The sequence below is a fragment of the Pyxicephalus adspersus genome, chromosome 2, assembly GCF_032062135.1.
Source record: "Pyxicephalus adspersus chromosome 2, UCB_Pads_2.0, whole genome shotgun sequence".
Taxonomy (NCBI): domain Eukaryota; kingdom Metazoa; phylum Chordata; class Amphibia; order Anura; family Pyxicephalidae; genus Pyxicephalus; species Pyxicephalus adspersus.
Genome location: NC_092859.1, coordinates 117,653,192 through 117,678,178, shown reverse-complemented (window position 1 = coordinate 117,678,178; position 24,987 = coordinate 117,653,192). Strand labels below are relative to the sequence as shown.

At 36.8% G+C, this 24,987-nt stretch overlaps 1 protein-coding gene across 2 annotated transcripts in view; it reads left to right on the top strand.

The window, feature by feature from the left end:
- Window positions 1-24,987, top strand: part of TLN2 (talin 2) — a 46,967-nt gene that overhangs the window by 21,130 nt on the left and 850 nt on the right. Inside the window, exons 18-48 of one of the 2 annotated variants that reach the window (XM_072402100.1) lie at window positions 942-1,150; window positions 1,468-1,587; window positions 2,097-2,294; window positions 3,413-3,552; window positions 3,847-3,940; window positions 4,384-4,473; window positions 4,567-4,689; window positions 5,698-5,841; window positions 6,301-6,462; window positions 7,829-7,969; window positions 8,245-8,426; window positions 9,113-9,245; window positions 9,846-9,947; window positions 10,657-10,827; window positions 11,706-11,852; window positions 12,160-12,261; window positions 12,686-12,805; window positions 13,807-13,953; window positions 14,405-14,571; window positions 14,782-14,965; window positions 15,078-15,149; window positions 17,801-17,926; window positions 18,052-18,168; window positions 18,594-18,779; window positions 18,884-18,991; window positions 19,119-19,224; window positions 19,509-19,633; window positions 20,153-20,278; window positions 23,533-23,595; window positions 24,138-24,320; window positions 24,637-24,762. In XM_072402100.1, the coding sequence (XP_072258201.1) occupies window positions 942-1,150; window positions 1,468-1,587; window positions 2,097-2,294; window positions 3,413-3,552; window positions 3,847-3,940; window positions 4,384-4,473; window positions 4,567-4,689; window positions 5,698-5,841; window positions 6,301-6,462; window positions 7,829-7,969; window positions 8,245-8,426; window positions 9,113-9,245; window positions 9,846-9,947; window positions 10,657-10,827; window positions 11,706-11,852; window positions 12,160-12,261; window positions 12,686-12,805; window positions 13,807-13,953; window positions 14,405-14,571; window positions 14,782-14,965; window positions 15,078-15,149; window positions 17,801-17,926; window positions 18,052-18,168; window positions 18,594-18,779; window positions 18,884-18,991; window positions 19,119-19,224; window positions 19,509-19,633; window positions 20,153-20,278; window positions 23,533-23,595; window positions 24,138-24,320; window positions 24,637-24,762 (4,214 nt within the window). The remainder of the gene's footprint in view (window positions 1-941; window positions 1,151-1,467; window positions 1,588-2,096; window positions 2,295-3,412; window positions 3,553-3,846; window positions 3,941-4,383; window positions 4,474-4,566; window positions 4,690-5,697; window positions 5,842-6,300; window positions 6,463-7,828; window positions 7,970-8,244; window positions 8,427-9,112; window positions 9,246-9,845; window positions 9,948-10,656; window positions 10,828-11,705; window positions 11,853-12,159; window positions 12,262-12,685; window positions 12,806-13,806; window positions 13,954-14,404; window positions 14,572-14,781; window positions 14,966-15,077; window positions 15,150-17,800; window positions 17,927-18,051; window positions 18,169-18,593; window positions 18,780-18,883; window positions 18,992-19,118; window positions 19,225-19,508; window positions 19,634-20,152; window positions 20,279-23,532; window positions 23,596-24,137; window positions 24,321-24,636; window positions 24,763-24,987) is intronic. The other variant, XM_072402101.1, reaches the window with a different exon arrangement.

The window sequence follows — 24,987 nt, the reverse complement described above, 5'->3', positions numbered from 1 at the left end:
GTAGAAGTACCATGCCCCACTAAGAAATCTTTGACAATGGATTCTGCTTAAAAAGTAAGACATTTTCTATCTTTTTTTTTTTATGATACAAGTTTTACGTATCATAGGCTATATACGCACATCAGATGATTCTTGCCTAAGATGAATGGTCATGGGTGAAAAATGTGCACAGTGGTCCCCCAGTGTTGTTTATCAATGACTGGCGGCAGATTCATAAATGACCAATCAGGAATGACCACTATTTTTCAGTGTAAGAGCACAGCATGAAAGCAGACCATCACGGAACATCATTTCCACCAATAATCTTCTGACATCCATCAGACGTCTGTAGGGTTTTATGGAGGCACTAGGGCATTTAACTCTTCCAAGAGTATCCAATCCTCAGCATCCTCATGCTGTGCCTCCCATTATATTAGTTGATTTCAAGAACAGACACTGAAGAACTTCTTTTTTTCAGGGCAAGGCTAAGGCACAGTGTGGGAGAATGGCTGCTATATCCACAGACTTTATGCTGATCAGTAGTGCTCTAGGCAGCAAGAAAAAATAAAACCATTCCAGATTACCATCTAAAATCTGTACTGTCATTGATTATGTGGGGGCCCCACTTCCCTTGTTGAATTTTCTATTTATATGATGTTGGCATGAATTCCAACTACTTTGAAATGAAATAGTTTTCTAAGCTGATGCGCTTTTGGTGGTATAGATCGTTATTTAAAATGCCATAATCTTATAAAGGCTGGTTTACTCCCGACATGCACAATTTATTTACCCACAAATGGGAATACAAAGTTAGCAAGGTCTGTACATTTTTTTCAACTGTGTTCCTCTTTTCCCACTGTTCCATTGTAAAATGTCTTAAAAACTATGCAGTTTTTATTTTTTTTTTAGTCCTGTATCGATTGTTTTAGGAGTTGATAACTCCGTATATCTTTCCTGTTAAGGTGTTGCTGCAAGAGAGACTGCATTAGCTTTAAAAACCTTAGCACAAGCTGCCAGAGGGGTTGCAGCTTCTACAAGTGATCCACAAGCTGCCAGTGACATGTTGGACTCGGCCAGAGATGTGATGGATGGGTCAGCTAAGCTTATCCAGGAAGCTAAGCAAGCTCTTGTGGCTCCAGGGGATGCAGAGATCCAACAGAGGCTGGCACAGGTCAGTCACATTATTATTATTATTAATTTTATTAAACAGGATTTATATAGCGCCAACATATTACGCAGCGCTGTACATTAAATAGGGATTGCAAATGACAGACTAATACAGACAGTGATACAGGAGGAGAGGACCCTGCCCCGAAGAGCATAAAGAAAAATGAATAATAAATATTGTATATTCTGCTTACAGTTTTTTTTTTAATCTATTAACGTATTATATAAAAATGTCATGATAATATTATACATGCCACTTCACTAAAAAATCATTTTTTGTTTTCATTTTTTTTTTTTTAAATGTCAATTGACCCGTTGAAGGTGGCCAAAGCTGTATCTCACTCACTGAATAACTGTGTGAATTGCCTTCCTGGACAAAAGGATGTGGACATGGCCTTGAAGAGCATTGGAGAATCAAGTAAAAAACTTTTGGTAGATTCGGTAAGTTGTCATTGAATTTGGAGGTGATTTGTGATGCTGAGGTTAGAGCTTTACATTAGTAGAATGCTGCATTTGCCCTAAGACTATGCAAAATACTCTGGAATCTTTTAAAAACAATTTTTAGACACTTGGTTAACAAAGACAAAAATCTATCATAGCGCAAAAGGCTGCAGCTCTTTAAAATGTTTCAATGGAGGATTTTATTGCACTTCAACCCACTCTAGTCCTCTAATTTAACCCAATCTAGTAATCACTTTTATTTAGTGTTTTTCTAATAAACAGGGTTTAGCATTTAACAAAAAGACTTCACAAAGCAAGCTCTGTAGTTGTTGTCTCAGATGATTTTCTGTCCTCATTTTGCTAGTCTAGGAATGCTGCAATTCCAGTACTGCTTGCAGAGAACCTTTTCTTTATGGCAGCTACTGTGTATACTGCTATTCAATTTAATGCTTTGTAGGCCTGTGTTCATCTTGAAAATAACAAAGACGTATTTTGCACTGTTCATTTAGCTTCCTCCAAGTACCAAGTCTTTCCAGGAGGCCCAGAGTGAGCTGAATCAGGCAGCTGAGGACCTTAACCAGTCTGCTGGAGAGGTGGTCCATGCTTCCCGGGGGCAGAGTGGGGAGCTGGCAGCCGCTTCTGGCAAATTCAGTGAAGATTTTGATGAGTTCCTCGATGCTGGTCTTGAAATGGCTGGACAGACACAGGTAAGAATTGTCACTGTGTGATTGGGTCTTTACTGTTCTCCAATTTATTGTTGATTTATGTAGAAAGTTAATTAGAACTTTAGCAACAAACTTATGTTTGTTCTCAGTGACATTTTTCTTAATTGTGAGAGCTGACAGAGTGTGCACATGATGATACTGGTAAAACTATAGTATAAAAGTTATTACTTTTTTTGGGTTCACATTATTTTGCTTCCTTGAGAGCTGGACTGTTTTATTCCATGCTCCATTTCATCTGGGTTCCATATTGTACAATTTGAGGCCCAACTAAAGTTTCTTAGAAAGGGATTTAAAGTGCCCAAAATGTTACCATAGCCGCAATTCATCCACACACCGAGTGGCCGCTAGAGCTCTGAAATCCACAAAGCTTCCGCTCCAAGCTACATTTATGGTTATTACCTAGTTGAGTATCATAATTTACATTTATTCAATATATTCACTGCATAACATTAGTTACATTCACTTTGATGCTGTGATGGATGATATTATTTAAATTTAAATTTTACTTGGTAGGAAAGAGCTATGTTCACCTGATCTATGGTGCAGTGACATCACTGCACCAGCAAAAAATACATGTTTTTTTTACCCAAATAGAATCTTTTTTTTATTTAGAGGCCAGATTTGTAGGTGGGGTTCTGAACAAGGGGTAGTGGGATCCAAACCCAGTATTTAGGGTAAACTATATTTACAATTAACTTCCTAATTACAGGTAATGTTAACAATAAAGGACAATGTACAAAGTAGAATTGCAACTGAGAAACAACCTAATGTCTTGTTTCATTTATAGTTTTTTTTGTTTTGTTTTTTAATTGGTGAGCCTGTCTCTTTAATTTCTTGACTTGGAACCACTGCTGAAGTTCTGACATGGATAAGGTTCATAGTACTGAATTATAAATGATTCAGTAACAATGAGATCTCAGAGATGGAGCACTGTTGATTCAACAATGCTCTGTGCATTGCAAGACTGGAATACACAAAGTAACAGCCATGGTGTTTATAAGCAGCTGTTTACATTGAAAAAAAGGTAACCATGCCTTTTTACCCATATGTACTCTTGACCTACACGCTTATGAACCTTCTACATAATTGCTGTTTTTTAGAATAAAGATGACCAGATACAAGTGATTGGAAACTTGAAGACTATCTCAATGGCATCTAGCAAACTGCTTCTTGCTGCAAAGTCTCTTTCTGTGGATTCTGGGGCTCCAAGTGCCAAGAATCTTCTGGCAGCAGCTGCAAGGTGGGAGAGAGGTCACCCTTCATCTGTTTCATGTCTCTGTGCTCTTTTTACTGATTTGCATTTTGCCTATGCATGAAAAGCTTTCATTGTTTCTGCTTTATGTATTATCACATACCCTAATTCTTTTATTCTTGAGGTCTTCATCTTTCTTTTCCCATTTGTTTGTTTCTCTCCTATCAGATGTAGATCTGTCCTTTTATCTTGCAGAGTGAAAAAATAATACAAGATTTCTGTGTGAACAGAATGCTAGCATGCACATTGTGGTTTAACAGAAATTCTTTTATGTATTTCCAGGGCCGTGACAGAAAGCATAAATCAGCTCATCACCTTATGTACCCAACAGGCTCCAGGACAGAAGGAATGTGACAATGCTCTGCGTGAGCTAGAGGTCTGTTTTCTGATAATAAACTTTGATGAGCACCTCAAAACTTGGTATATATGAAGTACCCCTATCTCAATTCTATGCAATTATGTAATTACTATTAAATTGGTAATTTTTTTGGTTCAAATACATTTAATTCGATATCCCGTTTAATTTCACTCAGGCCTTGTCAGTTTGAACAAAGATCATGTATGTCTGCTGTGTTTCCTTTTAGTTGAAATTGCATTATGTTTAAAATATGTAGTTTATATTGATGATTTGATCAAGAGGAGATTGTGATATAAAAGTTGCTTTTTAAAGTATAAAGTGGAAATAGTGGTAAATACCAATTTTAGGTACACCACTATTTTTTTTTTAGTTAAGGATTGGTGCAGGGTTAGTATATTGCAGGTTTGTGTACTTTTGCCTTATTTTTCTTAGTATTTGTTGTTGCTTCCTTTTTCTTTAAGACTGTGAAGGGGATGCTTGAGAACCCTAATGAGCCAGTCAGTGACCTTTCCTACTTTGACTGCATAGAAAGTGTGATGGAGAACTCTAAGGTAATGAAACACACGCATGCACACATTACAAAAATGACAAATGTACAGAAGTATAATGATAAAAAAGAGTCTTCTTATATTACTATTCAACAGGTTCTTGGAGAATCCATGGCGGGAATCTCTCAGAATGCCAAAACAGGAGACTTGCCATCATTTGGAGAGTGTGTGGGTGTAGCATCCAAGGCTCTGTGTGGGCTTACGGAAGCTGCTGCCCAGGTAAGGCTGAGAGTGCATATCATAAATAAAGCAGGCTTTGATTTCCACTGATTTTGTAGGAATATACCTTAAGTACAGGTGCACTTCTAGCTCATACCTCTCCCATCCTTGTCAAGATGTTGACTGTGCATCTCACTTGATGTAGCCCCAACCACTTCTTTAAATAGTTTAAACTCTGCTCCTCTTGCACAATTTCTAAGGCTATGTTGTTTATTATCCATCACAGATGATTGGGGAGATGTTGGTATAGCCCTGTACCGGCATCAGATTTATGTCGCTGGAAATGATTCATGAACGAACACTGTATATATAGTGCTGTTCTGTGCGGTGACTGATACACGTCATATTTTCACCAGAGGTTAGCATGACCATTGGTATCAAACGGGAATAATTTATTGTGTGTACAAAGCTTTGGACTTATGTGATACGGAGATGGTAAAGTACCCTAAAGAGTACCCAGGTTCCTCAGGCTGAATTCACACTATTGTGGTGCAGTAATGCACGCATTTAAATTATTTGCCTAATGTACCACAAAAGGTGTTTGCATTAGGGTTTCGAATGCAATGCACCACAACGCATTGTAGTACATCACCGTGTGTGAGTTTTGTTTTTACATTTCTATATAGTAGGATACTTTTTCTTCCATGTCATTTTGCATATTGCCAAAAGCCTAAAGAATTGCCAGATACTTCAGGTAGAGAGGAGCATGTAACAGTGTTAGACCAGTCAACAGTGTTGCATGGGGTAAATGTATCCCTGTATAAAATATGACTCCAACAACTTGGAACTCATACTAGGCCATCCTTCACTCCTGGTGGCTGGACAGAGGTGCATGGGAGCAAAAGAAATGGTAAGTATCTGCTACTGGGAGGACTTTTTAAGTGTTGATATTGCTTTTCCATGCATGTGCAAAACCACGTGTAACTTTAAAAAGTATTCTGTTTGTGATTTGTTTATGTGGATCTGCATTAGACACCAGAAACTAAATCCCTATGTGTCATCCTATAGGCAGCCTACCTGGTGGGTATTTCTGATCCCAATAGCCAAGCAGGTCAGCAGGGACTTGTTGATCCTATTCAGTTTGCCAGAGCCAATCAAGCAATCCAGATGGCATGCCAGAACCTAGTGGATCCTGCCAGCAGTCCATCTCAGGTAAGTGGCATTTGGATATTCATAAATTAGTTTTTTTTCTAAGATATACTTTCATTTATGATTAAGTAGATTTAAGATTAAGGCATCTAAGTTGCATTGCTTGATTTCCGTAAATACTGTTTTAATAGGCTAAAGAACAAAGTGCAGTAACCCATATCAACAACTCAAATTATATTTTACCGATGGGACATTGATAAACCTTAAACTGATCGGATACTACTGGTTTTGGCACTTTGTGCTTTATTATATGTCACGTTTTCACAATTCTCCTATTATGATTTTAAATCTGTTTAGTCTATGGCTTTTTCAATCAAAACATGTGTCTAGTTTTGTTCGTGCGTGTATTAGGATTGGATGTAAATTTGCATATATAGTTTGCAAGGGATATTTGGAAATGTAAAACGGGATGTTAAAGTCTTGTTTGTTGGCTCTGTCTATACTTGTCTGCTTGTTCTGTAGGTTCTGTCAGCTGCCACAATAGTTGCCAAACACACATCTGCTCTGTGCAATGCTTGCCGCATTGCTTCTTCCAAAACTGCCAATCCAGTGGCTAAGAGGCACTTTGTCCAGTCGGCCAAAGAGGTGGCGAACAGTACTGCAAATTTAGTGAAAACCATCAAGGTAATTCCACCATTTTCATGTTACCCTTCTATATTTCTGTTTTCTGTTAAACTGAAGTTTTCATTTGTTAAATGTTAATAAACTGTATCCATCTGAATTTCTGTTTAAAACAGATCCTATGTAAGTGCTAATGACATATTACTAAGCATTGGTTATTTTTAGGCTACACAGAATGAAAAGGATCTATATTCTTAGCATATATAGATGATAAAACCTATTATAGGAAAACCTGTAGTGAAAGAAAGTAGAAGACTGCCTTACCTATTTATAAATGCTGGTTTTCTCGTTGCCTTGCAGATTCAATACCCTTAGTGATTTTCTTTAGTCACTGTCCAGGGACAAGTTTGCAGATAAAGAGTTTTTACTCCTATTTATTAATTAGCTTGCTTGTTTTAGGTCAGTGCGAAACAGACAATTCAAATTCATAGAAGCAGGCTATGGCAGCTCCCCTAATTATCTTACTGCAGGTTTTGTCTTGTAATTTTAGCTATATAATGTGGCTTATAGTGCTTAAGTTTGTGGATTTCTGTGGATTTGTCCTGTTCTTATCTTGGTTCTTATGCTGCTTTGTCTATAAAATTGCCATTCATTAATAATTCCTTTTAGAATTTATTTTATTATTCTATCCGTCCTTTATCTAAGTTTGATATGGGAGTTAGGGGACTGATTTTTTTTTTCATGTGTAGGCAGTTATATCTTTAAACACTTTATTAATTAAATATTTTCGGGAATGCACCTTTTTAATTTGTATTTCGGTGCAGTCAGGAGAAAAAAAAGAAATAAAGCAATAATGTACTGCTTTGTTGCAAAATAATGCTTTTTTACAGGGTGTGCACTGCATCCATCAGATGGGCCCTAAATGTTTATAGGTTGTACTAAAATACCAGCATTGACCAGCAGGTGGTGCTGTGTATGTCTTCTGTAATGTCTGTCCTGAGTGTGACCTGCAGGTTGGGAAACCTTTTAGATTTATTATTATTATTATTATTATTATTATTATTATTATTATTATTATTACTATATGAAAGGTCCCCAAGCAAAAAAGGAGGGTTCCAATTTTCTAGCAATACCATTGTAGTCCCCTGGCCTCTCTTTGTTGTCTCACTAATCTGGCAGTTTTTTATTGTTCTGCTCTCTGGCCATTTGCTGCAATATTTCGGCTTAAACTCACAGCTCTCTTCTATTTTACTATATTTACCCTGGCTTTTGTTACTTTCCATGTTAATGATTGGAAAGATTAAGATTTGTGTTATAATTTACATTTTCATGAATTTACAGTAAGCATTAGGGAAGGTTTACCAGCATAGCCTTTAAACCATATCATTCATTTGTTGGTTGTCCTGTTTTCTCCCCTCTCTCTTCACAGACCTTAGACGGAGATTTTTCAGATGAGAATCGTGAGAAATGCAGTACAGCCACTGCCCCTCTCATTTCAGCTGTGGAAAACTTGACTGCTTTTGCATCAAACCCTGAATTTGCCAGTATTCCCGCCCAGATCAGTGCAGAGGTGAAGATATGCTTAGTATTCTTTTCATTTATATGTTACCCATTTGCATGTGTTTATTAATACTTTCATTTATGCAGGCATCTATTCTTCTTTTATATACCATTTTTTAATTAATTTAGGAATAGATTGTAAGCTCATCGGGACAGGGTCCTCTCCTCCACCTGTGTCACTGTCTGTATCTGTCTGTCATTTCCAAACCCTATATAATGTACAGCGCTGCGTAATATGTTGGCGCTATAAAAAACCTGTTAAATATTAATTTTTTTTATTTGCAGGGGTCTAACGCTCAGGAACCAATTTTAGTGTCAGCTGTCACAATGCTGGAGAGCTCATCATCACTTATAAAGACCGCACGCTCTTTAGCAATCAATCCTAAAGATCCACCAACATGGTCAAGCCTGGCTGGTCACTCCCGCGTTGTGTCTGATTCCATCAAGAGCTTGATTACATCCATCAGGTATTGAAAAAATATAAAGTTCCATGTAAATTTCTTGTTTGTACCAATGATACTGTATGGGGATCTCTAAATTGTTCCACCTCTATATCCCCGCTAGATAAGCAGATATAATTGCCCTCAGATTTGCTCCTAAAAATGTCAAGACAGTCACCCTAGGGGCTCTATTTATAAAACCGAGAATCAGACATTCCCTCGAATATTCCCTTGTGGGACTCTTTTAGGTCCATGCGTGTCAATGCCAGTAATTGAATCCCACCAGCGAATGTCTGCGGGAATGTCAGATTCCCTGATTTTTAAATGGAGGCCTAGGAGTAACCACTACTGTTATTATTAATTATTATTTTTATTATTAAACAGGGTTTATATAGGGCCAACATATTACGCAGCAGTGTTGACATATGTGTGTTGTTTGTCCTGCATAGGATGGTGCAGTCAGGTCAACCTAACAGGTTTTTATTATTACTAAAAGCTTTTTATATAGAACAGTTGTGAAACTCTGGGGTTTAAATGTTTAGCCACTAGTGCTGGCACCTGTTTATAATACTGATGTATTTTCTCTCATAATGATATTCTCAGGTTGATGCAGAGATGTAAATTCTTAAATACCCAATATTATTTTCTCAGCAAGAAACAACAGTTTTAAAAAGAATATTACTGGTATTTCACTTTGATTTCTTTTAACACAGGGACAAAGCACCAGGACAAAGAGAATGTGACCAGTCTATTGATAGCATCAACCGATGTATCCGTGATATTGAACAGGCATCTCTTGCTAGTGTTAGCCAGAACCTGGCAATGAGAGATGATATATCACTAGAGGTAAGGGTCCCTGTTTTAACACTTATTAGATAATTAGGTGGTACCATGCAAGCAAAATATTTATTGGATAATGTCACACAAATCCTAACAATCATTTAAAATCCTTTGTCTTAAGTATAAATTTGGGATACGAAAAAGGGCTGCTGCTGCATAAACAGTAATAAGAAATACTAATACATTAATGTGAATAAATTCATCCATAGTGTGTTCATTTTAAAACCTTAATTGAAAATGGGGCATAAATAAAATCAAAAGTGCTCAATCTGTATTTGTTTTTCCACCATTTTATAGATTAAAGTATTTTGCACTCTAATGTTGTTTATGATGGGTTACATGCACCTAAATGATCTTTTGTGCATTATTGTTGTCCTTTAATGGATGGTGCTCTTATCTAAAGCGTATAACAAATTCATTTCTTACGTGTCTGACAGCAAGAGTTTGCTACATACCATCTACCGGTGTGACCTGACTAATAAACCAAGATTCTTTTTCTAATAGCAGGGGAAAACGTTTTTTATTGTAATATATAGGGTAAGTATTTTTCACTTGAAATATGTATTGTTGTGTAAAACTCAATCTTTTATATTTTAAATGGTATAGGCTCTTCAAGAACAACTCACATCTGTAGTTCAAGAGATTGGTCACCTTATTGATCCTATTACCACAGCTGCACGAGGAGAAGCTGCTCAGCTTGGGCACAAGGTATATATATCAGCATCATTGCCTTGTATAATAAATCATTGTAAGTTAACTGCATATCTCTGGAGTTGCAGTAAGCGTTAGGGAAGATTCAACAGCATGCAGTGTTTACAAGCAATTGCTATAATAGTTGGAATGCAGCATATTAAAGTCTAGTCAATACGCTGACTGTGTTCTCTGGCAGAACACTGTATATTTCTTGTCTGTGTAGACAGAAGTAAATATTTCCTATATATGTAGATCAAGTGATTTGCCTAAATTCAGCTACATTTATTATTTTAATTATCATGTATCTATTTAGCACCAACATAATATTCATCATAGTAGTCTTTAGTCATGTCATTAACTGAACTCAAAAGAGCTTACAATCCAATGTCCCTAACATAGTCTGTGGCCAATATTTTAGTGGGGACACCAATAACCCCACCATTATGTTTTTGGGATGTGAGAAGCATTTTAAGAAAAGTCACGCAAACAGGAACATACAAATTCTATAAAGATTGTGTCCTGGTCAACAATCAGACCTGCCGTCTTAGTGCTACAAGGCCAAAGAGCCACCTTCCTTTTTTTTCCTGTAAGCCTGAATACGTTATTTTATTACATTATAAAGACTATTGTCTTCTTTTTCATCAAATATATTTTGAGTGTTTATTTAAATGTATGGAAATGCTCAATCTCTGAAGCACCCACAAATTTTTTTGTGTTTATGCAGGTCACACAACTTGCCCGCTACTTTGAACCTTTGATCCAAGCTGCTGTTGGTCTGGTTTCTAAAATGCTTGACCATCAGCAGCAGATGACTGTGCTAGATCAGACCAAGACCCTGGCAGAGTCTGCGTTACAGATGCTTTATGCTGCTAAAGAAGGTGGAGGTAATCCAAAGGTATGGTTTAATATTTGTTGCTTCTGTTTGTGTATATAGTATGTATCTCGATAAGCGTGAAGCATTACTATGCTTTTGTGTAACAACAATTTCAACAAGAAAAAATGCATAGTTGAGTAGCTTTCCTTGTAGAATTCCTTTCCACGGAATTTGGGATCTAAAGGACCAGATTCTTGATCCTAATTTACTGTCCAAGGGGGGGAATGAAAAACAGATTGAATACAAAATAATTTGGTTATTCACATTTGTAAGGATCTTTAAAACATATAAAAGCTGGTACAGTTTAACAGATTTATTTTTCACACTTTATTTTAATATTTTTTCGAACAAAACAAGGGAAAAGAACAACCGTAAGTTCCAGTGCATAAGTGATAGACATATGAATCGGTACAAAAACACAGAAGTGAGCAGATAGGCATTTTAACTTGACAGTTAAAACAGCTGTAGATGGATCAACTGATAGCAGGCAATCAGATTTCACTTGTCTTGAGTTTACACCAGTATAAATAGCAAATGATGCAGCGTTGGATTGATAGCAACCATTCACAAGTTTACACTTCTCACCATAACTTCAGCTGGGAACTGTATAAAGGTTTCAATTAAAGCATTTAAAGTAGGCAAAGGGTGCATTAAACTTTTTTTTTAGCAAAAAGATTATGTCAAAAATTTGCATTCATTTTGAGCATGTATAGTTATAATAGTGTTACATTACAAAATTAGTAATGTAACATGTACGCATATAACATTTTTAAAGCTTTAGGTGTTCTATGGCAGAAGTTGAATTTTATGAAAAATGTGATATTTCTTGAATCTCATGTGGGTTTACAATCTGCTACCTGCAGATGAAAGGAGCTTTCACACATGTCTAATCTCCACAGGCTTCGCACACGCATGATGCCATTGCAGAGGCAGCTCAGCTGATGAAGGAGGCAGTGGATGACCTTATGATCACCTTGAATGAGGCTGCCAGTGAAGTGGGCATGGTTGGAGGCATGGTAGATTCTATTGCAGATGCCATGAACAAGGTGAGTTCTATCCCATTAGAAAATATACTTTGAATCACAGAACAAAAGTCAGTGTCACAAAAGTCAATCTGTCAATAAAACAACTTTGGAAATGGAATACTTTTTTATTTCAAATGCAAATTTTGATTCTAGTTACATATTATGGTACACAGTTCAATGATCTATAGATCTTATTCTCTGCTCTTAATTTATTGTATTGATTTGTATAATTCTTTTGATCTGTATTATGAAATATTTTAGCATGTATACAATTCTTGGCAGTGGATTATGTTCTTTGGTGATGTTTATCCATTTTTTTTCTCTGCAGTTGGATGAAGGCACACCACCAGAACCTACAGGAACATTTGTGGACTACCAGACTACAGGTGTTAAATACTCCAAAGCTATTGCAGTAACTGCACAAGAGATGGTAAGAGAGAACTGCAAATACTTGAAATGTATTTGGGAGTGCTGAATCATATTCTTGCTTATTAGCAATTTACATGTTTTTGTGGTAGTAATATGCACATTGTTGCCACTCTGATCGCTACCATTTCAACATACAATGAAAATGTAGCACGGAGTCTTCTGCACAAGAGTGTGACAGTAATGCTGGTAGCACTCATCTTGTTCTAGAAGTTGGTGCTGGCCTAAGCCTCAGGTATCTCATATTTAATGCAGGTGATTGCGGCTGAGGCATGCATTGAAATGTATGCCAATATGTGTAAGCAGTTTGTAAGTGACCTATAGAAGTTGTAGTCTTAGAAGAGTTTCATATATTATTTTTTTCTTGTTAAACACACTACTCTTCCCCCATGTCTAACTGATTTTTTTTTTTGTTTTCTTATCTATAGATGACCAAATCTGTCACAAATCCAGAAGAGCTTGGTGGTCTTGCATCACAAGTAACCAGTGACTATGGAAATCTTGCTGTTCATGGGCGCATGGCTGCAGCCACAGCTGAGCCCAAAGAGGTGTGAGCTCTTAGGATTTGTGAATGGGAATTTCTGTATTAATGAAACTTTATAGATAAAATATGACTTATAGCATAAATTAACACTTTCCTCAAAGTTTGCATTTTTCAGTTTCTCTTTTCATTTACAACAACACAATACATTACAATATTCTGAACAATATAGTAAACATATAAAAAAAATAAAAAAACTGCATCAAACTGTGTTTGATGGTAAAAGCTTAAATCTTTTGTTACAATTTTATTCCATGGAATTAATAAGGTTCAGGCCTGGTGTATATATTTTATTTACTGAAACATGCAGTTGACACTCATTATTAAAACCTAAAAATACAATCATTTTAATGAAATAAAGAAAAAAAATATTTTTGTTAGGACATGATTGGTTGATTGTAAACACTGTGCCATCCTTCTTTATGCAGCTTAGTGAACACTAAGCTAAGTGAATATTTACCTTGCAAAGTACAAACTTTGCTCCTTATGCAAATCGATTTCAATTATGTTTACCATTTTATTGTATTTTCCCTTTTCTTAAAAAAGGAAAACAATAATTCAAAATAGTGTGTTCTAAATGTTGTAACCCATTTAGGCTGTCCCTTAGGAGTACATTCTGGCCACTATTAAAAATAAAATGTACACAAAGCGAAGTCACCTAATGGTATATCATCTAGTGGTTTTGCAAGCTTCTGCTGGTGATGCTGAAACATTCCATGCTGCCTCTCGCCTACTGGGAGTCTGATTATTGTAAAGGCATTACGGAGATGTTTCATGCATCCCTCAATCACATTCTGAGTGTTTAGTGATGCAAGGAACAGAGGATGGTAGGTACACAATACAGGCATCAGAATCAGATCTTGTGAGATAATATATGGATATTATATGGAAGCACAAAAATGATTAGGGTGGGATTTGGTTAAGTGACACAATAGCACAACTGGTGTGTGCTGAAAGTGGTAATACCTTTCTACTTGTCTTAAAATATACATTGTTGTATTTTTCCAGGTTGGATTCCAGATTAAAACAAGGATCCAGGATTTGGGACATGGTTGTATTTTTTTGGTGCAGAAAGCTGGTGCTTTACAGATTTGTCCTTCTGACAGTTATACTAAGCGGGAATTAATTGAGTGTGCCCGGGCTGTGACAGAAAAGGTGAATTACAGTAATTTGCTTTTTGATGCCTTGTCATTACTTAAGATCATCTACCTACATAATATATTACAAGTTTTACATTGTCACTTCTTACAGCCCTTTAAAATATAACTCATTTTGCATTGATAAGAACTATAAACTTATTATATATTTGGTTTATAAATGTTACTGTATTTGTCAAACCTTTTCATTTTGAATTTATATGTAATTTTAAAAAGGTTAGAACACTAGTACATATTATTTATTCTGGTTTTTGATCAGTATGCTCCTTTTTTTCTAAATTTTGTTTATTCAGACCAATATAATGTAATATGCGTTCTTTTCTATAACAAATACATGTCAGGCTATAATGAATTATGAAGAGTTATTTCTTCCTTTTCATTCCTGAATCACCTTTGCAGTCTATTATAATCTATATCTTTAAGTGATCACTGCAAATTTTTGCATTTAGGTATCACTGGTTCTGACTGCTTTTCAAGCTGGAAACAAGGGGACACAAGCCTGCATTACTGCAGCCAGTGCCGTGTCTGGTATCATTGCTGATCTGGATACCACCATCATGTTTGCCACTGCTGGTACACTCAACTCAGAAAACAAGGAATCCTTTGCTGATCACAGGTGAGCAAAGTAAAAAAAGAAAAATTAACTAGAATGTAATGAAATGGGAAGTACAGAAGAGATGGTTTTCATTTTTATGGTCATCTGCATGCAAAGTATCTCTGCAGGAAGATTTCATAACCTCATACAAACATTCTTATTTATTTTTGTACTTGCCTCTGTTTCAGTGAGTCATCTGCTTCTATAATTATAATAATGTATTTTGTCCAGGGAGAACATCCTTAAGACTGCCAAGGCTCTTGTAGAGGATACTAAACTGCTGGTATCAGGTGCCGCATCTAGTCAGGACAAGCTGGCACAGGCTGCCCAGTCATCTGCTAACACTATTACACAGCTGGCAGAGGTGGTGAAGTTGGGTGCAGCCAGCTTGGGCTCGGATGATCCTGAAACCCAGGTGAGAAAGGCAGTTGTTGGGGAAAAAGCAGTCTCTCTCCATAGAGGCTCAGAAATTCAGCTCTTGGGACACTTTCGTCTCTTACCTTTACTTTCCTTTATACGCCCTTCAGCTCTATATCTATCTTCAAATAAGACGTCCAGGCTTGGAAACGATATTCCATATGAACACGGAAAACTGTCGGGTATAGTCATTTGACACGCTTGGCCCGTGTGTATGTCCTTTCCCCTTCCCCATTTTGCCGTTCAAAGCCCTGTAAGCTCTAGAGAATCATGAAAGACCCCATGACACTGCAAGGCATAAGCACACACTTGCTTTTCATGGTTTTCACCTGTAAAATCCCAAATAACATTTTACCTGTTTGCTTCTAACTTCACTTAGCCTCTCACAAAATAAATTATTAGTGCTGTATTCCACTTCATTGCAGCAGTTTATCCTTTAACAAAGTTTTATTTTATAGACTGTGTTTACTACCAGCAACAGGCATCTATAACAGCAAATCAGAATTTTACATATATTTGTCTTTCTTTTTTTATATAGAGAGAGGAAAGAATTAGACCTCGTGTCTTACTTCCACTTATTTCCTGCCCCAGTGTCAAGAAGGATAGGGTGAAAATATCCAACGATTACAGTGACAGAAATCTTAACCTTTTCTTAAGCTTTCCACTTTGTTTCTGGGGTCCCAAGATAATTATATGTAACCTATTCTATTTATTCTATTATGTTTTTGAAGCAGTATGTGTTTTTGGCTCCAGTAAAATTCAAGTTATAATTTCATGTTTTGGAATATGGCAGGTCTATGCTATGCACTAGATATGTAACATGAAGTCATAATGGTGGTGGCCAGTGTTGAAAGATCTTAAAACTGAACAGTGACCAGGTAGGCCTTTTAATGTAGAAGGGACAGACAATGTCCCTTTTGCAATAAAATTACCTACCTGATTGCATTTTTTTCATTTATCCATGTTCACGTCACTGGCGCTGCCATCTTCATCGGGTCCTTCTCCAGGTGTTGGCCACCTTGATTGGCCAAGCTGGAATGAAGCAACTACCATGCGTACCTGTGGGATTTAACTGCAAGAGCCAGTGTACTTCTTTAAAAAAAAATCAATATGCTTCAATTTATGTTTTTTAATTCTGTAGAAGGTAGGAAAAGGCAGACTTTCTTGGCGCAGGTCTGTATTTAATTTCTAGTACTGCTGCTTCTGTCTCAATACATATAAATTGTTGGACCACATTACACTCATCCTGTCACTCTTCATCATTCATAATTTGATGATAAATTGCTACCTTTTTGGTAATCTATTTGCTGTGTTTCATGGATTTAGTCTAGTAAATCAGTTTATTAGAAAAATAACTAGTTTTAGATTCTGACCAGTGATTCTCAGCACATTTCTGTTTGTGCCATGTCTTCCTACAGGGCAGTCAGTTCTTCACACCTCTCCCAAAGGCTTTGTTGTATTTGCAAAAGCAATAAATCTAAAAACAAATGGTTTGAATAAAGGAACAGAATGTCTTCAGCTTTGTCTAGAATACAATGACATGGCAGAACCTTGAGCCATTACCCAGTATGTCAAGTTTTTTAAAAAATACTGTAATCTGTGAGAAATGTAAACGCCATATACCTGTACACATATACAATGATGGCGGTTTATTGAATTGTGCTCAAACTTATTGGAATATTTGCTGTTTTCATTTGTGTTTTTATGGGTTGTAATGTAACAAATTAAAGCTCTAGCCAGAACATTTTGTTGTTTTGATAGGAAAGGTAGGACTTAAAAACTGAGTATTGATTATTGATTTGCAACTAGCAAACATACCAGCTCAAATTTGCATGTTTACTAATTGTTTCTGTTAACGTTTAATATTCAAAGTCTTCAAATTCTTGTGAAGTTAATTTGAATGCTTTGATATTGTCAATGGCGTACTTGAAAAGCAATTTAAAGGCCTTCAGTTTCAAATGTGTGTGTGTGTATGTATAGATGTGTATGTGTATATATAATATATATATATATATATATATATATATATAATTTCTCTACGTACATATCATGTGCGGTTTATGTAAAATAGGTAATAGATCTGGGGTGCTTCTCATAGCATTATGTAGATATTCTTTGGAAGATATTTTGATAATTGGCAACTTTGTAAATATAGTAATGGATAGTAAGGCAGACTTTGCATCTTTGAATTGTCATTATGTTGCATATAGTCTATAAATGTAGTATGGTAATATAGTAAAAATCACCACTCTCCATGCAGTAAAGGTGTCAACATACAGTAGAAACACTCAGGCCTATTTGGTTAACAAAGCAAATGTTAGGTGAGGAAAAGATGACTGTTGATTGGTTGGTACTGCACTTTTTGAATAGGCTGTATAGTTTATTATGCATTCTCTATACTTTAGTAATATAGCTTTTATAGTCTGGCTGTAGATATTTCTGCTGGTTTTACCAGGTTTATAACCCTGAATGACTAATATTTGCACAGACATGGTTATTTACTCTGTTGTGAAAGGTGAGCTTTCAGTCTGAGCGAAATTAAAGTGGTAATGGCAATTATGGTGGCTTTATATAGAATGTAATAAAGCTTTTTCTAGATGACAGCATTCTAACTTGGCCTTTTTGTCTCATGGTGAAAGCTTCATCTTGAATTGAGCAGATGTTCATGTTTCAGGCTTTCTGTGCTCTGAATGTATTGCTGCTTTCTGTGGCATTGCAGATTATAAACCTTTTTGTTTAATTAGCATGCGTTATTAGCTTATGACAAGTGGTTATCTTGGAGCTCTTCTTTCTAGAAAACTGTTGTTCTCATGGGCCAATATCCCTTTTCTAGGTGGTGCTAATCAATGCAATTAAAGATGTTGCGAAGGCTCTAGGAGACCTAATTGGAGCCACAAAAGGTGCAGCAGGGAAGCCAGCGGATGATCCATCCATGTACCAGCTGAAAAGTGCTGCTAAGGTAATGGCAACCTAAAATCACTCGCCCATTTAAGCACAGGTACCAGTAGTCTACTTTTCTACTCAAGCGTACAATTAGGTATGCCACTTAAAATTTTGTACCTTTTTGTATTATTTTTGTTTTAGGTCATGGTGACAAACGTGACATCCCTGTTAAAGACTGTGAAAGCGGTGGAAGATGAAGCCACACGTGGTACCAGGGCTTTAGAGGGCACAATCGAGCACATCAAGCAAGAACTAACTGTAAGGATCATATTTAGTTTTCACATAAGAATATAGGGAAAATAATCATACATTAGTGATGGGATATGATGGGTATGATATTTATGCTTTGGAAAGGTAGCACTGTTATGGTATAACAAGATGGTGATGGTGAAAATTTACATGGCAAACACATGCACGCTGCTGGTATACCGCAGGGATAAAGGTTGTTCATTGGCTATTTCAAGTGCAGTGGATCATTCAGATTAATGTGCCAAATCAAGCAGCATTGGGTAGAAGTAATTTAGTAAATGACCATGTAGACTAAGGAAGTAGTAGATGATAATATTTTTATAGATACAATTGGGAGTTAGTTGGTGGGTAGTTTACAAATACAACCACTATTTATTTTTTCTATTAATTAGGAACAGCACCATTCTTGCCTTAATACAAATTGTCTTGTTTAGGTCTTCCAATCCAAAGATGTTCCAGAAAAGGTAACTTCTCCAGAGGAATCAATCAGGATGACCAAAGGAATAACCACAGCAACTGCAAAAGCAGTGGCAGCAGGAAATTCATGCCGGCAAGAAGACGTCATTGCTACTGCCAACCTGAGCCGAAAAGCTGTGTCTGATATGTTAACGGCCTGCAAGGTAATGGTGTAAATGATCAAATAAAGTCTTTTCCTGTTACAGTGGAAAATATACCGTGACATATTTGGATTAACGTGATATTTGTTTCCTTTTCCTTTTTTCAGCAAGCAGTGTACCACCCGGATATTAGTGAAGAAACAAGACAACGAGCTCTGAGATATGGATCAGAATGTACACAAGGATACTTGGAGATGTTAGAGCATGTGTTGTCTGTAAGTACATTATTTATTATGAAAGTTTTATAAAATTTTACAGCAATATAACTCAGTTTGTTGCAATTTATAATGTGGAAATCCAGTAGTTTTAAATAACTTCTGTTCTGCAAACATGATTTTGTAGATTCTACAAAAGCCCAGCCCAGAGGCGAAGCTAAAGCTGTCTGCCTATTCAAAACGTATTGCATCTGCTGTAACTGAACTGATCCAGACCACGGAAACCATGAAAGGTGGGCCTTTAATAAAAAATAAATATATATATATATATATTCACTGTAATGGGTTTGTGCATCATAGCTGTAAAGTACATTTGTATGGCTATTTTATTCTTCTTTTTCTTGGTATTAATAAATAGGGTTTTGTGTAAACTCAGCATCACACATTTTATTTATCTTCATGTGCTCCACCAGATGGTACTGATTACAAATATATTCTAATGAAACCTTTTTCAGCAATAGATATTTCCTTGGCATCTCTGAATATGTAGCTTATGTATTTCTTCTTACCCCCATAGGCACTGAATGGGTGGATCCTGAAGATCCCACAGTAATTGCTGAAACAGAGCTGCTTGGAGCTGCAGCTTCTATAGAGGCAGCAGCCAAAAAACTGGAACAGCTTAAACCAAGAGCCAAGCCAAGAGTAAGTATAATGTTTGCAGTTATCCTTCTAAGTGACCTCTAGCCAAATTATCCCAAGTCTAGATGTATTACTGTTGTCTCTCATTGCTGCTCCTTTGTTAGACAACCTACATGTGTGTGACTTGTTCCTTTTTTTCTGTTACACATTCAGTAAATGCATTTTGTGAGAGAGAATGTAGAGTACAATATTTCAAGTTTGAATGGTTTACCCAAGTACACCCTGAAGTAAAGTGAACTCCTAATGTAAGGAATGTCCTCATGGAGAGCCGCATTCCCTTCATGTCCCCTTCTGTGGAATCGGTCCAAGAACCCTCTCCTGCAGCCTCTGTCTGATATGTTTGATATATTAGGTTGTTAATTCATTCAACTATATATCAAACATATCGCTACAGTGTCCTGCGTATGCTCCAGGGCTGTTTTGGGGGTGTACAGAGCGACAGCAGGAGGTTTCACCTTATTTAAAAATGTAAAAAAGCTTTCTGTAGAACACCCAGTTTGAAGGTACTTTTTCTCTTTGTAGCAGGCAGATGAAACACTGGACTTCGAGGAACAAATCTTGGAAGCAGCAAAGTCAATTGCAGCCGCTACAAGCGCGCTAGTGAAATCTGCTTCAGCAGCTCAGAGAGAGCTAGTGGCACAAGGCAAGGTAAGGAGATGGGTGGAAATGTTACACTGGCAATCACTGCAAGAGAGTTAAAGACTGATGGAGTAATGAGTGTTTGTCCTTTACTGTCTCCCTGTTACTCTATATGTATGATAAAGGTTTTTGTATTCCTCAGCCAAGAGGTAAAATCTCTTAGAAGTTACTACAGAGATATAAAAATAAAAATGACCATAACACAACAAAAGAGCAAGTTCTTTTTTATCAAATAGACAGTGAAAGTGATATATATGTTTGGTTTATTGTGGTATTAGTTATGATTATGGAATACAAAATAAGCATGACTTTTCACATCCAGGACAATCTGTGACCAGCATAATGAACTTTACCTTACTTACATAGTTATTTTAATAGCCCATGCAACAAATTACCCCTCATTATATATATGTAGATATAAAATGAGGATTAAGCAATAATTTGTGTGTCCTGAAAAATCCATGTATATTCATCAAAACAGCATTCTGATGGGAATTATATTAGTAAGCTTTGAGGTTTGAATTCTCAGCCATTGCTTTTTTAATGAACAGCTTGATATGTTGTGTAATACTTTGCTTTTGGCAGCTTCAAGCTCCCTCTTGTAGCTGGCACTTGAACATCAGCAGAAGCATGAATTCTTTCTATATCATTCTGTTGCACTGAAATGTTTTTATGATGTTTTTGTTTACCCAAGGACCTCTTGTAAAGCAACTTGGCAAAGCCCTTTTTTTGTGAAATGTGTTAGATGGCTGTGCAGCAATTGGTATGCTAAAATGTACCAATACAATACAAACAGGCATTTTTTTAATTTTGTCATTCTACAAAGATGCAAAAGCACACTGGTCAGACACATTTCTTAGTCCAGTTTTAAAATTGGGCTCAGCAGTCCTAGTGTAGTTCTTAACCCATGCAGGCAGAATGCTCCTTGTTCTAAAATGTTACACCAATAATCCAGGTATATTCCTTAGTTTTGATTAAAACATTAAAAATAAGTAGCTGGATGTGAAGTGAAAGGTCTAAAACATTGCAGAATAAGTCCAATTGAACTTGACTGACTACTACTAGCTATGCCATGCCATGACTTGGATAAATGAGATGTTTTACAGACATAATATATTGGTCTGGCTTCCTGAAAACCTTTTATATAAGCACCATCTCTCTTGTTATCACAGAATTTGATTATTTCTGTAAAATGGAAACCAGCTTAGACTGTTAGAGGCGACATGCTGTCTACTGTGTACACAAATGTACCATGTATCATTCTAATCAAGAGACTGGTGAAAAAGAAGAGATGGCTGCACATTGTTTGAAATGTTGAGGGTCTTTTTACCTTATAATAATTACCTAATAAGCCAATTCTGTAGTTTTTTTTTTACAAGGCTTAAAAGAGATATCCTGGGAAGCTAAAATAGTCTTATGATTAATAAATCTGCACGTCCAGCATAAGTCATCCCATTATTTCATGAGCAGTATCAGTACTTGTAATAAGAAGGCACTGGTGGTGTATTTTACATAACGTTTTATTTGTAGATGAAATTACTGGAAACTTTTACTAACTGAAGTAATACAAATCATATTAGAGTGTCTTGGGCTTTAGGCTTTATCTGCCTATCAAAAGTTGGAGATGATAATCTGTATCTAGCTGTGACTTGATATTCTATTTCTATATAAAACTTATCCAAGTGTAAGGTAATTAGGGACTTGATTAGTGTACTGACCTTTATTTTTATCACCTTGAGACACAGAAGCTGATCTAGGATTGCAAAAAGAGAGTTACAGTGTTAAGAAGGAAGCCTGTGGAATCTGGAGAGTTAGAAAGTTAATAGAGCACTGTTAAGACTTGATATGTTAGAATGGCAGGCTTTGAGCAAGAACACTACATTTCATACAGTAAGATCAATGGCCAGAGTATAATTAGTTCTTGAGCTCACACCACGACCTCTCATTCATGCCACGTAATATTTACTGATGTACATGTCACATCTCTGCCAGCGTAAAATTATCAACTGCAGTGTTTGGCAGCAGCGGAATGACAATATGTGATTTGATAAGGTGTAGAAATGGCTTCTACTTTGACCTTGTCATAAGTTCTGCTTGAGCCTGAAGTGGGTTAATCCCTTCTTAGTATTTGGTAACCCACAGCTTTATCCTTGGCTGGATGGTGTCCAGTAAATGGTTACACGACATGTCTAACATGAATACCAGGGAAATCCCTGGCTGGCAACCACTGTGAAAAGCTGTTTAGCGCTGGCACTGATATGAAATACTAGCCTTATGCTGAAAGACTTCTAGATTCATATACATAAGTCTCAAAAAAGGTAACAGGACATTCCAGTAATGGAATAGGGAAAGGTCTGCAATATATGTTGCTAAATAGCATACATATATCCCTCTGAGTACTGTAATAGGGTTTCAGTTGTTCTACATGTTTCCTGGTAATTTATTAGTTTATTATGACAGGGGTTTATCTTGGAGTTCTTGTTGTCATTCTTCACGCTTTAGAACTTTGATGTATTGAACAGCCATGTCCACCTGTCATCTACAATTCACAGCTATCACTAGTAAAAGTATATAAGCTGCGCAGTCACTTCTTTTATCGCACTATACTTCAGAAGGTGCGGTTTAATGTTTGATTTGCAGGGGGATCGATCTTATTTATAGATACATTTTAATTGCCCATTATTTTTATAGTACAAGTATACAGAGTAAGTATGTCAAATCTTCTATGTATGCTGGACTAATGTAATCGATACCTCTCCGCACTTTTATTAAGGGTATTAACAGAGACGAATTCTGAGATCACCTCTTCAAACAATGATGTGTTCTTTAATATGGACAATTCATAAAACAAAGTTCATCGATATTTACTGGGTCTCTGCAAACTGGTTCATATTGAGAACTATCCACATTCCTTTTCCCTCCTAAAGGTCACAATGCCTCATTTTACAGCTACAGTATTTCCACTTTTCTTTGATTTATTCAGTTATCTTTTTCATGCTTTTATTATTTCACATTAACACATTGATCGCATTTAATAGACAACACAAAGCGTGGCACCTAAATTGGCTTCCAATTTCCCCCAGGCCAATGTATGTAATGCATTTGTTCAAAGACACATATAGGTGTACATGTGAACACCTGCAAAGTAAATATTCAGAAACACTGAAGGATGTTAAAATGATTTCTGTTTAGTATTTGACCTTTATGATGATAAATGATCTTTTCACCATGGAAATATTCTCCTTCTCCTCTATTCCTTGTAGGTTGGAGCAATTGCAGCTAATGCAGCTGATGATGGTCAGTGGTCCCAAGGACTAATTTCCGCTGTAAGTATTTTGGGATTGGATGTTTCCTTTTATTTGAGGTCTAACTCTAGAAGACCCAGACTTTCATTCTACACATTTACCTAACTTTTATTAAATGTCACAGTCCTAATCCCCTAATCAATATAACAGTAACATCAGATACTGCTATCCATCTCCTACTTACCACCATTAACTCGACGCTGTGCATTAGCTTTCCAAATATGCCATTTTTTTTTTAATTTTTTTTTTAGAGCAGCTTGTTTCACTTAAGTACCTTTTACTAACACCTAATAAGAAAGGCATCACTCATGCATCGAAGCAGGTGCTGCAACCGTTTGCTTGCTAGCCACTCAGTATCCAATTTAGATTGTAAGCTTTGTGGCTATTTAATGTTGATTGGGGCAAACAAACATACACCAATATTTCTTCTAATCTTCTAGAGGTAAAATATCTTCCTGGCACTGCACTGGTTGTTAGAATTTCAGCAGTCCACTTACACTAGAAGCAACATTTGTTTTGTTTTTTATGTTTCTGGTCATTTGGCCACTCTTGACTTCTTTTAGGCCAGGATGGTGGCTGCGGCAACCAGCAACTTGTGTGAATCGGCCAACGCCTCAGTGCAGGGCCACGCCAGTGAGGAGAAACTCATCTCCTCTGCCAAGCAAGTAGCAGCATCCACTGCCCAACTTCTGGTCGCCTGCAAGGTGAAAGCTGACCAAGACTCGGAAGCAATGAGACGACTTCAGGTAGCGTGTTAAAATCTACATGGGATGCAGCAGTATTGCACTGAACGTGCGCTGCTAGTTGGCCCCCTAAAACAGGTGCAGGGTAGTTAGATTACTGGTTGTGTGGGTATTATTTATGTAACGTATTGTATGTCAGGCAGCAAAGCTCACAATAGAATTGAGGTTTTCCATTCATGCCACCATTTTACATTTACTCCCTGTTTTGCATTTGCTAAGAATTCTTTTTTTTTCTCCACTCCCTTCTGCTTCCTTCATTGGCTTCCCTTGTTACTTCCTTTCTTTCTCTTTCCACACTTGTTCTACCTCTGTCACACAGGCGGCTGGTAATGCTGTGAAACGAGCCTCTGATAACCTGGTAAGAGCAGCTCAGAAAGCTGCATTCACCAAAGCCGAGGATGATGATGTTGTGGTGAAGACCAAGTTTGTGGGTGGAATTGCACAGGTAAGTGTCATTTGCTGCTACAAATCTACTGGAAAAGATTCCAGTGTAACTAAGCCAACAGATGAGTTCTTGTTGGTTATTGTTCAGATTAGGAAGGAAGTGATCAATGCTGAGCTCTCCTAAATTGTTAGCTGACTGGCTGTCATACTCAAACTCCAATAATTTAGGTTGCTAACATGGAACAAGTATGCAGGTACAGACGTCTGGCATTTCCCTGATCTTTCA